Source organism: Azolla caroliniana, unplaced genomic scaffold (assembly GCF_043228905.1).
Source record: "Azolla caroliniana isolate FFs.n. ecotype wild unplaced genomic scaffold, voAzoCaro1.0.p SCAF_12, whole genome shotgun sequence".
NCBI lineage: Eukaryota > Viridiplantae > Streptophyta > Polypodiopsida > Salviniales > Salviniaceae > Azolla > Azolla caroliniana.
Genome location: NW_028230447.1, coordinates 13,697,366 through 13,713,045, shown reverse-complemented (window position 1 = coordinate 13,713,045; position 15,680 = coordinate 13,697,366). Strand labels below are relative to the sequence as shown.

Below are 15,680 nucleotides of genomic sequence, written 5' to 3'. Positions count from 1 at the left end.
GAGTAGTGGGCTTCTGCTGATTCGTCGATGGTGAAGCCCATTGATTTTCACCGAATATCCTTAGTGAGAACTTGTCTGATTGTCTTGTCCAAATTGAGATTCGGACATGTATTCGCGAATGTCGTGCAGAATACCTCCCAACTTGCCGACAAAGCTCGAAAGGAGGGCAAGGACTTTAACTTCTTCTTCAAAGTTCATCCCTTGGGAGGAGGTGCATTCTAATGGTGGATCTAGTGATTTTGTCCAGGGATCTCCACTCCCCGGTTAACACTGAAGCAGGTCAAGCATTATGTCATATGGCTTCTATTTGTCACGGGATTATCAACACATCTTGCATCATTTCCTTCCACAAGGCGAAGTTCTTTCCATCGAACTTCTAGATTTCCACACTAATGTTGGACTATGTTGTCGTTTTTTCTGGAAGATGTTGTTGGCTCGGTCTTCTCCTTTTAGCTAGTCAACTTCTTTTCTTCAGCTTTTTGTTGTTCATTGCTGCCGGATAGCAAGGTCACTCTAATACCAATTGTTGAATATGAATATATGTTGGTGTGGCGGAAGATGAGAACTTGCAAGGTGATTGTTAAGCAAACAACATATACAAGACAGAGAAGCAAAATATGAACAATGTGCAAGAAGCAAGAATCATGCATAGTTGAAGCTCTAATGGAATCTATATTTCTCTTTTGTAAAACTGTCTCTCTGTACAATGTTACAGTTGAGCTTATATACTCAAGCCCTAACTTGGGGATGTGTCCAACCCAACATGGCTACATGCATTCAATACACTTATTGAAGTGATCAAATTCAGTTTCCCACCTTCTCTTCTCATTCGTTCAAAAATGCACAACACACAATCGATCTCTCCAAGCTTGGCATGCCTCGTGATTAGAGAGTTCCACAAGACTACATCTCGAACAGGAAGCGTATCGAAGACCCTGTGTGCTTTAGCTAACAATCCACATTTGGCACGCATGTCAACTAATGCAGTGCCGAGAACCACATCCTTTTCGAGAAGACCGTTTCGGGTGATGTAGTTATGGATGTCTATGCCTTTATCTTTAGCTCCAATTAGACCACATGCTTTCAAACGAGAGGAGAGGGTGATAGAATTGGGAGAGATGTGATTACGTCTCATTTGTTCTAGACATTTTAGAGCTTCCTCACCATATCCATGTTGGACATACCCTGCAATTAATGTAGTTCAAGTGACCACATCTTGAACTAATAATTCATCAAACACATCCTTAGCTTTTCTAAGCAAACCACACTTAGCATGCATTTTCAACCAAAAGCATTCCCAAGCACAAGGTCTCCTTTCAATAACAACCCTTGTTTAGATATTTCGGCATGTATTTCCTTACCCACATATATAGCCTTGATGCTTGCACACGCTTTGAGGCTACAGCTGAAAGTATAAGAGAATTGGGAGAGATTCCTTCAAGTCTCATCTTTTCAAAGCAAAGGAGAGCTTCTTCACGTCTTTCATGTTGGACATATCCTCCTCCTATCAAGGCAGTAGTCCATATGACTACATCCCTTACAGGAAGAGAAATCAATACATGATGAGCTTTCTCAATCAATCTACACTTCACATACATATCTACTAATGCACTACCCAAAAAGCAGTTTTTTTGTTGGAAACACTAATGCCCACATCTGATATATCCATGGATGAGAGAATTCCAAGATTACCCGCTCTTGAAAAGCATGTGATCGAAGGTTTTCTGAGCATTGGACAAGAAATCCGAGTCTGCAATCAGCGAGACGAGGCGATTCTTAAATGCTCGGTGAGGTTTTGGGAACCCTGTTTTCTCAAGGAATGATGCTCGGCTGTGTTGAGAGGAGGGACAGAACATGGCCAAGTGCTTCAAGTGAAGGAAGGAGAAGCATCAAAGGTATAGTATAATGGTCCTTTGTGTCCTTCAATGTCTTCATTAGCCATGGTATGTGTGGGAGGTGCATAACAATACTTGAAGGGTGACAAAGTGATCCATGATGCTATGGTGATTTTTTAGCACATGTACTTATCTTTGATTCGTATTATACATCCAAATAATTTTGCCATAAGCAAGTAGACAATAGTTGTTTGATAATTGTTTACACTATCCACGTCTTCACCCTTATATAAAGGTTTGATCCAATTAGTACACTAAACATAAGGCATGTCACATTGGAATGCATTGTTAAACATATCACTTATCTATGCATGTGATTCCTTTCCTCCATCTGAGAATTTTGACCTTTATACATTAAAGATCTGTCTTACCTATTGAGACGCCAATTTCTTAAGCTAAATGCATATATGTTCAATTGTAAACAAAGGACGCATATGTGAAAGAGAACCAGAACTTATTATCTTCTCGATGTTTGATTATTTATATAAGCTCTTACAATGCATAAACAAGTCACCATAATTCTCTACATGTTTCCCCATTAGGATTTTCCAAAATCTAGGCATGCATGTGCTTGCTCTTGTGTTTGGAGAATTTGTTGACTAACTTCCCATTCTCATGCAAATGCTTTTAATAAATTTCCTTATCCTTTACTATATTCAAACTCATAAAACACTTTTGAGCGTCATGGTATAAACCAAAACTGATGGAAACTCAAATCACGCATTTTTTGAAGAAAACACGGTTTCTTTTGTTATTTGGGAATGCAAAACAAGGGGTCTGCGTATGTTGTAATGGTAGAATATAGAAAGAATGGAATAGGTTTAAAATGAATTCTGAATACCAATATCCTCCTCTTATATTAAATTTTTTTGGTTTGCATATTGTTTTACTTTTTACAATCCTCTTTTGGTGGGCTATTCTTCTATTGTCAAAGTATATAACCTGCAATATAGAACTATAATAAAGAATCAATTGAAGAGGCTTTGAACTAGCTTTAATATAGTTGTAGTGTAATTTGACACAGTTACAGCGAGAATTTTGACATTCATTAATTTGTAACCTAATGAAGGAAGATGGGTAGTAGTACTTATGTTATTGTTCTTTGTTGCCACAGATATTCAATGTATAGAAGATACTGTGAAAAATAAGCAGCTTCACTTAAGTGAGGACAGGATGTATATTTATGTAGTCGTGTCGTTGCTTATGAACATTGTGGCAAATGTTGAGTAAATGTACTGGAAACACCCAAAAGCTTAGCTGATATTATGGATGATGATGAGTCACAGGATGTAGATGAATCCGAAGTTGGGGAACAACAGAGTGAAGTATTACCAAATGAAAGCTCTATACCCTTAGGGAGTGGGTGTAAAAGTTTGGTGCAAGATTTTATTTATCCAACATCTAGGAATTCTTTTCGAAAGAGCATTTCACCTACAGAAGAGGGCGCTGATCAAAGATCAATGATCTGTGACATAATTAATCACCGTCGTTCATCATTGAGGCTTTTTTCTAGGTTGAGCATCAACAACGTGGAGAATGATTTGACAAAACTTCAGAGTCAAGAGTTAATGTATTCTCCGTCATTTGCCAGAGTATTATCAAAACAGGAACTTGAACTAGAAACAAGCAAGACCAATTTGCAGAATATACCACAAAGACCTGACAGAACAGAATTTTTAGCATTTGGAAGGAAATCATTTCAGAAAAAAGTAAGACATGAGCATGAACAAGGGAAAATCCATCCTGAAGATTTTTCCTTTCTATATTCAGTCGCGAAATCTAATGATCAAGTTCTTGAAGAAGAGAATAAGGAGGATATGCAAACATATATGGAGTTGGAATATGGTGCTCCATCACATAGAGGCCCAGGGGCTAAAATTTCTAATGAAGATTATGCTGGTAGATCTTCTGGAGTCAAACACCAACACAAGTTAAATGACACTAACCTTGATGAGGTATACAAAGTCTGGCGTCTACTTGATTCGTTAGGTGACAACAAAAAATTGTGGATTTAAAATATAAATTGTGTATTACATTGCTTTTTTAGGCTTTTCTCTTTTGAGTTCAATTTGTGAAAAACGAACTTTTAAGATATGCATCAGTTCACATGATTTGAAAAAGGAACTCCATGTTGGGGCCTGTCCACTCAAGTGGAGCCCACAATGTTAAGTCGGCTAAACGCCGAATACAACTTAAAACTAATTAGTTACATTTAAATATATATATATATGTATGTATGTATGTTTCCTCTTTTTCTTTTTTGTATGTTTTTGGGCGTGTGTCTTTTTTTTGTTTTGTTTTGTTCAGGTGTGAAAACAGATTCGAAAAAGGACGTTGCCCTACAAGGCTGAGGGAAGAGGGGCAGACGTAAAAAAACGGTGACAACGAAAGAGAGTGCAGAAAAAAAACAGAGAATATACAAGTGTGATACAATCTGATTTTGTGAGTGAAAAACAGAGAGTAAAAACAGAAAACTGAGAGGGAAGTCTTCGAGAAAGATAGAGAAAAACGAAGTGCATAAGAAAACATATCTAAGAGGCTGAAAACAGAGATTCGACAAAAAGAGGTGTGTAAGAAGACACAAGAAATCAAAAGTGAACAAGTGAACAAGTGTGAGAGCTCGAGAACAAGGTGATCGAGAACGAGAACTCGTTGCAAGTGTAAAGACGGAGATCTAGTGAGGTGCTGTTTGGACCACAGCAACTCTTCCGTTTACTCATAACAGGTTTACTTGTTTGTGTTTCTTTTGGGTTTTTCTTTTGGTTGTTTATCTTATTTGGTAGAGTGAACATTGTATCCAAGGCGGTAGCCTTGAAATATAAGTGCATATCTCTAGAGTAAACTCTTGAGGCTATATACGCCTTGTACACTCAGAAATTAGTGAATTTGTTTTGGAACCCAAGGTTCCCGTGGTTTTTCCCAATTTTTGGGTTTTCCACGTTAAAATTTGGTGTACTCTCTTTTTGTGTTGCGGTGTTGTTTATTTTGATTCTTGAGTTGGTATTACGAATCATCCCGATTCCGCTCCATATCCCTATCACTCCAGTCTTGTTAAAATCAGAACTAAATAATCCCCTTAAGTACAAAGATTTGGGTATTTCAACTATGTGTTTTGATGCTGGTTTTGCAACCACTGTGTTAAGGAGTATTGGACTTCTAATCTGGATTTTGTTAAAAGCCATAGTAGATGTACTTAAAGACACATTTTGTGGAAAACTCAAGATCTGTAGTTTTATTGATTGTACTTCTCATTGCCTTCGAATGAGAAGCTTGAATTCTCTAGATAGATTGTTCATAAGCAAGATAAATTCTTTAAGGATAATAAAATTTTGGCTTTCCTCTGGATTGATCTATGCTAGAGGTCTTCCAAAGACAAAAGTTATGATATATCTAACTTGAGGACCTCAAATGTGCTGAAAACCAGATTCTTTTGTCTCTTTTTTCTTTTATCTATTTTACTTTTATATTTACTCTATTTTGATTTGTTGTTCTCAAAGAAGAGAAACATTCAAGATGTAATCTCTTGTTTGGTCTTTTAGGCCTCTTTCTTTCTTCCTTTTTGTCTCCTTGGCTCCCATGTTCTTAGCTCTGCTATTTTGTTGTAAATCAGATGTGAATATTCTAGGTATTGTAATGAAAATTAACTCGCCCTGCCTTGGAAATTGGCCCTGCCTTGTATATTGTCCTTAATGCAACGATGATACTGTGATGATTCATGTCCTTTCTACTACCACTTGCAAGATGGTGAGCAGATCATTTCCCTCTTAGTGGTCAAATATCATATCTGGTCTTGAATGTGGCTCGGAATGGGCCATAGAAGTCATGCTATACTTTTTGTTTCTCTTCTAAAGTATCCTCATGGTTGTTGCACAAAACATTGGGGTTCTCTGTAGGTAATTTGTCAGCATACTTGGCTAGGGTTTTTTCATTGCGTGGGGCCACATTTGATTGATTCTCAGAACCTTTCTAGTAGATGATTGCATCTATGGTAAGTGGACACCTTCCAAACTGATTCATAGTTCCCAGATTGCTCTTTTTCAAGATAGTTTCATCTTGAATGATATTGTTTATTTCTATGAGGCATTTGAGTATACAAGAGATACAAGCACCTCTAGGCGAATCACCATATCTACCATTAAATGATGATATCATAATATTTGCTACTATGGGGGACATAATACTATTAGGAGATTTTAATGCACGAACGAAGGATGAACAAACAACTATGTTTAACACCAACGAGGCTGTTTATGGAGAAGTTATGGCAGAAGAGGTTGGTCTAAAGCGACAAGCTCAAGATATCAGTGCTATAACTGAAGGCAGCATGAGGATTAGGGTTTAGGTCAAAAACACAGAGGGAGAGAGTCTGAGTGAGAGACAAAGGGAGAGAGAGATGCACGTTGTCTTGGGTACAAAGAGTGTACCTCTTTTTTGGCTTTTAGATATTATGTATATACAAGTCAAACGTGTGCTACGAGTGCGTTCACACTTGTGCACTAATAAAAGGCACGATGGCCCTTAAGGCAATGTGCCGTGAGAAGAAAAAACAAAAGAAAAAGAAAGTCGGGTAAGTCCAAGTATGTACAAAGCTGAACTACATACATCTATCCAACTCCCATCATTTGTCGGCAATGAGCAAATCGCTCAGCTGGAAGACCCTTCGTGAGAAGATCTGCAGGATTAATATTTGTATGTACTTTGACAAGTTCAATGTTCTTGCTATCAAGTACATCTCTGATGAAGTGATACTTCACCTCTATGTGCTTCGTCTTTGCATGAAAGACAGGATTCTGAGCAGCATGATAGCACTCTGGCTGTCACAATGAAGAGTAGGTAACTCTGTAATGCCAAGATATCTCACTAGATATGAAAACCATAAAGCTTCTTTGCATGCCTCAGTGGCAGCAACATACTCTGCCTCTGTAGTAGACAATGCAACACACTTCTGTAGTCTGGAGATCCAAGAGACCGCACCTCCTGTGAAAGTAAACACATACCCAGAAGTAGACTTCCTGCAGTTTGTGTGACCAGCATAGTCCGCATCCATAAAACCAACGACAGATGCCTTTTGCTTTCCAAAGCAAGTGCCCAAGTCCTTTGTGCCTTTGAGGTATCTCATAATACCTTTCACCGCTTCCCAATGCTTTTTGCCTGGATTTGCCATGTACCTACTAACCACTCCCACTGCAAAGGCAATATCAGGGCGTGTAGCAATCATCGCATATATCAAACTGCCAACGGCTGAAGCATATGGAACCTTAGCCATTTCAGCCTTCTCATCATCAGATGTAGGGCTGTCTTCTGCACTAAGTTTCAAATATGGAGGCAATGGAACCCCAATTGTTTTCCCCCCCTCCATATTGAAACGCTGGAAAACCTTAGAGATATACTCCTGCTGAGATAGAAAGAGTACCCCTTTCGACCGGTTTCGGAGTATTCACATGCCAAGGATGTGATTTGCATCACCAAGATCCTTCATATCAAAGCTGCCATGAAGGCTTTGCTTCAATGAATCCAAGGCATGAATATCCTTGCCAGCAATCAACATATCATCAACATACAAAACCAAGATAATCAGGCTGCCACTTCCTGCCTTCTTGGTGTACAAGCAGTGGTCCACTTGACTTCTACGAAAACCTTGAGACTGCATAAATGCGTCAAATTTATGATACCATTCTCTTGGTGCTTGTTTCAACCCATACAAACTCCTTTTGAGCTTACAAACCATCTTCTCTTTGCCTTTAGCCACAAAACCTTCAGGCTGCTGCATATATATGTCTTCATGCAGATTGCCATGTAAAAAGGCGGCCTTCACATCCATCTGTATGAGCTCCATATCTTCAGCTGCAACTAAGCCCAAAATAATTCTTAATGTAGTCATCTTGACTACAGGTGAGAAGATCTCATCAAAATCAACTCCATATTCCTGCTTGTATCCTTTTGCAACCAATCTTGCTTTGTACTTTGGCGAGGAATCAGAAATGACCTTCATTTTATAAACCCATTTGCATGGAAGTGTTTTCTGCCCTTTAGGCAACTGCACCAAATCCCAAGTGTCATTTTTCTCAAGAGATTCCATCTCTGACAACATGGCTTTATACCATTTCTTATTGTCCTGTCTGTCCATTGCTTCCTTGAAGCAAGTGGGTTCGCCACAATCAGTTACCATGACATAATCAGCCACACTGTTTGCATCAGGACCAAATCTGTAATCCATATAATATAGATCTACTAAATGATATCATGATTTTAATAATATTCCATCTAATATTGATCTAATACCTACATGACAAGATGATACTTGAGGGATTAAAATCTGTGTACTTCAACCCATGATTAACTCTATCATGGAAGCAAGACTTTGTGGTGATGTGTCATATAACAAACTTCGTTTTCTGATTCTAACTTGAACTTTATTCAGATTTCTGATGCTGACTTCAGTTTTCCTTTCCCTTATGTAGAAGATGGAGAGCGTGAGAGTGAACATATACTTACCAGATGACACTTTCAAGGTGATTTCACAGGCTTTGGTCTATTACAAGTGATTTGTTTGGCATTATTTTGGAATAATGTACTTCATGTTGCAAGTTGTATCTATCTTATATAAATTTCTTTTGAGATATTTACTTCTAGAGGAATGTAGTGCTAGGATGTTCTAATCTGAAAATTTTGAGAGGAAAATAATCTATCTCACATCCATTGCATGCTTTCAAATATTGTTATTGCATAGATGAGTTTTCCTTTACAGAATCAACAAGTGGTGCAGGTTTTTGGGCAAAGTCATGTTTCTTTATTTTTCCTAGTTCATGCTCTGCTTTAACTAAGGGCCTGATTCGGTTCAGTTTCTTTATCTTAAAACCAAACCAAACCGAACCGAACCATTTATAGAAAACAAAAACCAAACCAAATTGTTTATGAGCTATCTAGCCACTTAAACTAAACCATTTAGGAAAAGGTAAACCAAATCATTCAAGCCAAATCGTTTAGGGAAAAGTTGAAACCAAACTGAACCATTTAACAAAAAATTTAAACCTAACCATTTAATTCAAAGTAATAAAAAGTCAAATAAGTAAAAATTAAATTAAATTAAATTAAATTAAATTAGCATTTAAGCTAAATTAATTAAATCATTAAAAAAATATTAATCAAACCATTAAATTACATAAGCATTTAAGTTAACTGAATTAAATCAATAAACAAAAAACATCAATTAAACCATTAAGGAAATAAAAAAGTTAACTAAAAACCAATAAACTATTAAACCTATAAACCTATAAACCAATAAACCCGAGTTTTAAAACCAGATATTCAATAATAATTGAACCAAAACAAATTGTTTAACTATATTGGACGGATAAACCGTTAAGCCATGGCTTAATGGTTTGGTTTGGTTTGAACCAAAGCTAGGTTCGTAGCTACTATGCTTTATAAGGTATCAGGAATGTATTTCTAATGGAAAATCTTTCGAAGGCAGAAGTTTCAATCTTTCTAAGTTTAGAATCATAGTGTGCAACTAGTGAGACACTTCCTATATTATTTTTAGCAGCTGGCAATGGTTTGGTTTGAACCTAACTCAATCGCGAAATTATGGCTTAATAGCTTAACAATGTAAATAGTTAGATTCGTTTACTTCAGGTTCTAGTCTCTCAACATTGACTGAGGTACTATGTTGTGGTACTTCATCTTGCTCATGTGACACAATCAGAATGTGGCAATTCTGGTGGTTCTTTCCTACAGCTAAGATAAATCAAAGACAGGAAGTAGCTTGCCAAAATCACATGCAACACTCCCTATGAATCATGAGGATTCTTGCAAGTGAGAAATTATTTATAGGGTTGAACTCAAGAAGATTCTAACTCTACATCACCACCAAACCAATTTGGTTGTATTGTCAAGTACAAAATAGTTTTATTTCTAGAGAGATTAAATCCAAGATAGATTGATGTGTTCCTAATTTTTAATAAAGAAATGACAAAACATGTTGATTTGTTTTTCCCATTTCCAGGTCCTTAATCTTGATCCAATGGCAACAGTTGGGGAGGTGATTGAACAACTTGCTCAGATGAATGGATTTTCATATCCCAAATATTGTGGAATCTTTCAAGTTTTATATGCCGGTGAATATCTTTGATTCAAGTAATTTTTTCTAAAACTTCAGTAAAAAACTTTGCAAAGGATAAAAGGGAGGTGATTACTCATTATCTGAGACTAGATTACTAATGGGTAAAATCTTTACAGAATACTCGATGGTATAGGGCAAGTCTGAAGGCCATCAATCACACAATGACATGTCATGATGGAAATCATAACGGATTCAGTGTGTGTCCACATTGTGCATCCCCCTATCTCAAGGATGCTGTTGCATGTATGTGTGTATTTACTATCTACAAAAGATGATAATGCTTATTAGACTTGACAAAGAATTATAGCTGCCTATGTTTTCTTCTCAGCATGAGTCACAAAGTAAACTGCCTTTCTATTCTAGCTTACAAAAACTAAATGGTGTGAAATGCAGTTGTGAACAACCAACAACCAGATTGATGCCGGATACTTGGAAATGAACTTTCTTCCCTATGTCGAGACTTTGTTCTCGTGGTGATCAACTCTTGAAGCGAGCGTGCCAGCACCAGATATGACTCGAAGCCACGACGGTGGTATTGGACACCGATCGAGGCTTGAGTCCACCTCGATCCCTTTGCTCGGGGGTGGTTGGGTGGATTGACACCCTTCTTTCTCTCTCTCCTCTCTTATCTATCTATATTATCCTTATCTCATGCTTACATTAGGATCTAGCTCTAATAGTTGGTATTGGAGCCTTAATTACTAATATTTCTTTTGTTGATTGTTTTTTTGTTGGATGGTGATCGATCGATGTGCGGTCGGGCTTGATCTAGAATCATAGCAAGAAAAGAACTTCGGTATTCCTTTCTTTCTTTTTTTTATATTTTTTCTTCTCGCATTCTAATCATGTTTGTGTCATTATATTTTAATTTCAATCATTAAAATATGTTGTATTGGTAATCGATTGGTTGTATAAAACGTACATATGTATGCGTATGAGGTCAATACCCCAATTGCCATATATTTGATATATGATTTGTGTCGTATGTGTAAGAGGTCAATACCTCAATTGCGTATTACGTTCGCTTACATATGTTACGTATGCGTATGAGGTCAATACCTCATTTGTTATAGATTGGATATGCGATTTGTGTCGTATGCGTAAGAGGTCAATACCTCGATCGCTTATTACGTTTACTCTTGTTTTTTTGGATGTTACGTGTGCATAGAGGCAATATGCCTCAATTGCGTATCTCGATTACATCATGCATTGGTTATGTTTTGGTTAACGATTCTTTTATATACACATATGTAGTCACATGTATATGTATTTAATCGTATACATGTCATGAACATATATGTGTGTATATTAGAAGTTTGTTACGTTATGTTAATTGATCGGTGGTTGTCTTTCGAGGAAGGATCTTGGTGGCTGTTGTCACATTTTTGTGAGAATGGCGCAGTCACCATCCTTTTACAACAATTTTTTTTTGTTATCCTTGTTTGTCACCTCGATTTTCTGATGTATAACAACGAAACAAGTATAGCCACAATGATGTTGTGAGCGTAAGGGCTTGATCCACTTCATGTGAGGTCACCCCTATGACACATGCATCCAATATCCCTCATTTGTTACATGATTACGATGCCACCATGAGATCATCTTGGTACGTTACCCAACCTCAAGTCTCATCATTACGATGGCATACCCTAAAGTGCAACCTAATGGTCAAGCCAGATGAACCCGATTTTTGTAGTAGGCCCACGTAGCCTATCACATGGTTACGTCATTACAAATGCCTTCTGTACTTATGATCTCATGGTGGCATTGTAACCATGTAACGAGGGAGGAATGCTGGATGCACTTGTCATAGGAGCGACCTCACATGAAGTGGATCAAGCCCTAATGCTCACAACATCATTGTGGCTATGGTTGTTTCGTTGTTATATATTACAAAATCGAGGTGACCAACAAGGATAACAACAAAAAAAATTTGTTGAAAAAGGATGGTGACTACACCATTCTCACAAAAATGTGAGGATGACCACCAAGATCCTTACTCCGAAAGACAACCATCGATCAAGTAATATCACATGCGTAATAACTAATATACACATGTATGTTTATCACATGTATATGATCAAATATGTATTACGTGATTACAAATGCATATATTAAAAATTTGTTAACATAATATAGCCAACGAATGATGTAATCGAGATACATAATCGAGGGATATAGCCTCTATAAACACAAAACATCTAAAATAAGGGTGAACGTAATATGCATTTGAAGTATTTACCTCTTACGCATATGACAAAGATCGCATATCAAATACCTAAAAATTGAGGTATTGACCTCATACGCATACGTAATATATGTATGTTAACGTAATACGCAATTGAGGTATTAACCTCGTACACATTCGACAAAAATCACATGTCAATTATATGTCATTTGAGGTATTGACCTCATGCACATATGAAAACGTTTTATACAATCAATTACTACCCCTACAACATATTTTCATGATTGAAATTAATGCAAAATGACATGAACATGATTAGAATGGGAGAAGAAAGAATATAAAAGAAAGGAAAAAGAAAGGAAAAGAAAGGAATACTGAAGTTCTTTTGTTGTGTTTTTGGATCAAGCTCGACCGCACATCGATCCATCACCATCCAATAAAAAAAACAATGAACAAAAGAAACATTAGTAATCGAGACTCTAATACCAATTGTTAGAGCTTGATCCTAATGTAAGCATGAGATAAAGAAATATGAGATAAATATATAAGAGAGGAGAGAGAGAAAGAATGGTGCCGATTCACCCAACCACCCCCGAGCAAAGGGATCGAGATGGACTTGAGCCTTGATCGGCGTCACATACCACCGCCATGGCGTCGAGTTGTATCTGGTACTGGCGTGCTCGCTTCAAGAGTTGATCACCACAAGGATTGAGTCTCAATGTAGTTGATAATTGTTCTGTCGACAACCGGCAGACACAATAGGTCGAATGTCTTACTTCTGAGAACGTTCTATCAAGATGATTGTGGTCGGAGAGATGGTATATGTCGCTTACATAATGCTCGCCAACAATTCCACAATGGGCCTTGCGTAAAACATCTTCTTTCTCAAATTGTCGAACTGCTTGTCGCCAGATTCCATCTGCTGCTTGTCGAGTTAGTTGTTGAGGTGGTAACATATCATTATCACCCAAATATGAAGACGTGCAAGGAAGAAAACCTAGTGGAGGATGAATATCACTTATCACATGCTGAGTGTATAAAGTAATGTTGAGAATCAAGCTCAACTTGTGTGAGCATGTGCTTATGAAGAAAAGTATGATGTGTGAAAAAGTGTGAGAGCACACTGTATTGCAATCCGTGTAGTTGTCAAGTGTTAATGTGGTCAAAGGATATTAGATATTCTTATGACAAAATCATACACGAGTGGATATCTTGGTTAGATTCCACCATCACATTTAATGTGGCAGTCCCTTGAGGACTTGTATATAAAACCCCCTTGGCCCATTCTGCTTTGTGGGGGAGCTTTAGTTAATTAATATAGTTTTCTTTTCAGTGCATAAGCTGTCATCCCCCTACTGTGTGTTTTCTTATTTTCTGGTTATTCTCTCTGATTCCTTCTCTCGCTTATACACCCACTCTCACACACACATTACGCATTCGAATACTCAACTCTACTAGAGCTAGATTCTTTACAGTAATTCGCGAGAAGGTATGATAACGTAAGTTCATAATCAAATGTCCACCTAGAAGGGTGAGCCTATGAGTGCTTGCATTATTTTAACATATCGAGTTTTTACTACAGAGTGGAAATCCCCCATCGTAGGAAGGAATTGCAACAAGATGATATGTTGATTTGGTTCCATATGTCAAGAGTGGCCTCCTCATGGCAATAAAACATATAGTCTGTGATTTCTACAGCTCATATTGTTGTTTTTTTCATCACAACTTATGTTGGGAGGCAACTAACTGAATAGGCTTTTTCCATGTATGTTGAATATATATTTCAAACAGGGATGAGATTATTCAGAAATTTGGACCAAAAATCTATGTAGAAGGAAGTGAAAGAGAATGGAAAACTGCATTGGTAAGAACTGCTGCAGCACTGCCTCCTGAAGCTGATATCGTCTAACTGCATAAGTGACTACATAGATTTCTTACAAAGCTGTTGCAGCCTTTATGGATCAAGTTGGTATTATGTACAGGTATGTTGATTATCTATTCACATATCCATTACAACCAAGGTTAGATGACAAATGCTAGGGATTTTGTGCAGCAAAAGGCTGATCCAAGGCTGCCACATGAGATGTTCATTTGCATCAACACTTCAGGTGTTTACTTTGTATAAGTTAAGACAAAGGTTAGTCTTATTTAACTTTTCACTATTAAGGAAAGATATATTAATGTCTTTTAAGAGGCCAAAATGGCCTATAAGACCAAACAAGAGATTACATCTTAAAATGTTGTCTGATATTTGACAACAGCAAATGTAACTCATTACAAAATTTAGACAGAAATAGAATTAACATGTGACTAAGAAAAAAGTAAATGGAAATAGAATTAAGACATGACTAAAGAATCTTGTCATCCATACATGTAAGGTTCAATATATTGTACTTTTTGGTCTTCAAAGGATCTCTAACATAGGTCAATCCAGAATGGAGTGCACCTGACTGAAAATATATGTTTGGGTTTATAGATTAAGTATCGGGACCTCAATGAATTATACGCATAGCTATTCATACACATTACAAACCTCTGTTGTCCTTCACTGCAGGCATGGTAATGGCTAAAAAAAGATATTTTGATTTGTTCTCAAAGAAACAACACTTAAGATGTAATCTCTAGTTTGGTCTTATAGGCCATTTTGGCTTCTTAAAAGACATTAATATATCCTTCTTTCTTTCTTTCTGGAATGACATTTGTCGATTGATATCCTTTACGCCCCCTCTCATATAAAAAGATGATATGTGCTTGTTGCTTATTTTTGAACTGCCTAAGAATGGGATAAAACCTATTCTTTGTTTAATCATTCTTGTTCCAATTGTCCCTTTTTTTCCTTTTTTTTTATTATCAAATTTCACACAGTTGTTTGCTCTTTTTGTCGAAAACAAAGATTAATAGTTGGACAAATATTTACAATCATTTATAAACTACTTAGGGTCCAATTATGTGACAGATTCTGTCGTATGAATTTCTAGTTGGGATGAGCCTCTAGCAAAGAAATGCATATTTCGCTTCTAGAATTGTGCTAAAGATGAAAATACTAAGCCATGGTTTAAAGGTGCTGAAGCGAAAACTGTTAAGCCAACAAAGGCTCAAACTGAACTAAACCAAACCCTTGAAATTCCAAGCCAAAAAAAATTATTTGCAAATTTCTAAAACGTGCTGAATCAAACCAAACTAGTTATGCCATTAAGTCATGATTTCACGGTTCAGCTTGGCTAAAACTCATGAACAAGACCCAATTACTGTGTTGTCTCCTTCGTGGAAGCAACACCTTCGATTACTCCTATGGTAATCGGATCAGGGGACTGTGCTACGTTGCGGAGGTCAAGGCTAGAGAGGGATTGCTCGGCAATCCAATTCGTACCCAGAACGATTGGTTAGCCGTAAAGACCCGATTTTAATCCGAGAAGTTATTATTTAGAAATGCACTTAAGACACAGACCAGATTTGACCCAAAACTAGATGTTTA

The 15,680-nt window shown here is 37.1% G+C and overlaps 2 protein-coding genes and 1 long non-coding RNA gene across 4 annotated transcripts; 2 read left to right on the top strand and 1 right to left on the bottom strand.

The window, feature by feature from the left end:
- Positions 1-736: 736 nt before the first annotated feature.
- Positions 737-1,598, bottom strand: LOC147857160 (pentatricopeptide repeat-containing protein At1g06140, mitochondrial-like). Its single transcript, XM_087328142.1, has 2 exons — positions 1,391-1,598; positions 737-1,185 (listed from the first exon to the last, which is right to left on the bottom strand). The coding sequence occupies exons 1-2, from the start codon at positions 1,596-1,598 to the stop codon at positions 737-739; spliced, it is 657 nt and encodes a 218-aa protein (XP_087184268.1).
- A 106-nt stretch (positions 1,599-1,704) lies between these two features.
- Positions 1,705-5,360, top strand: LOC147857159 (uncharacterized). 2 transcript variants are annotated; one of them, XM_087328178.1, is made up of 3 exons: positions 1,705-1,895; positions 3,010-4,025; positions 4,942-5,360. In XM_087328178.1, exon 2 carries the CDS (start codon positions 3,161-3,163, stop codon positions 3,908-3,910), a length of 750 nt encoding a protein of 249 aa, XP_087184304.1. In that variant the 5' UTR covers positions 1,705-1,895; positions 3,010-3,160; the 3' UTR covers positions 3,911-4,025; positions 4,942-5,360. The 2 variants fall into 2 exon arrangements, with proteins under 2 accessions (XP_087184304.1, XP_087184305.1); XM_087328179.1 differs by lacking the exon at positions 1,705-1,895 and having other exon boundaries at positions 2,250-4,025.
- Positions 5,361-8,359: 2,999 nt separating this feature from the next.
- LOC147857158 (uncharacterized) lies at positions 8,360-14,541 on the top strand. Its single transcript, XR_015530640.1, has 4 exons — positions 8,360-8,407; positions 9,901-10,012; positions 13,997-14,187; positions 14,259-14,541. It is a non-coding gene; the product is annotated as an uncharacterized LOC147857158 (long non-coding RNA).
- Positions 14,542-15,680: the final 1,139 nt, after the last annotated feature.

Bases quoted from the DNA above. Each gene is read 5' to 3' on its own strand.
- LOC147857159 (XM_087328178.1), top strand. From the start codon at position 3,161: ATGGATGATGATGAGTCACAGGATGTAGATGAATCCGAAGTTGGGGAA.
- LOC147857160 (XM_087328142.1), bottom strand. From the start codon at position 1,598: ATGTATGTGAAGTGTAGATTGATTGAGAAAGCTCATCATGTATTGATT. The intron at 1,186-1,390 runs GTGTGCAAGCAT...CATTAATTGCAG, and splicing joins TTCAGCTGTAGCCTCAAAGC to GGTATGTCCAACATGGATAT.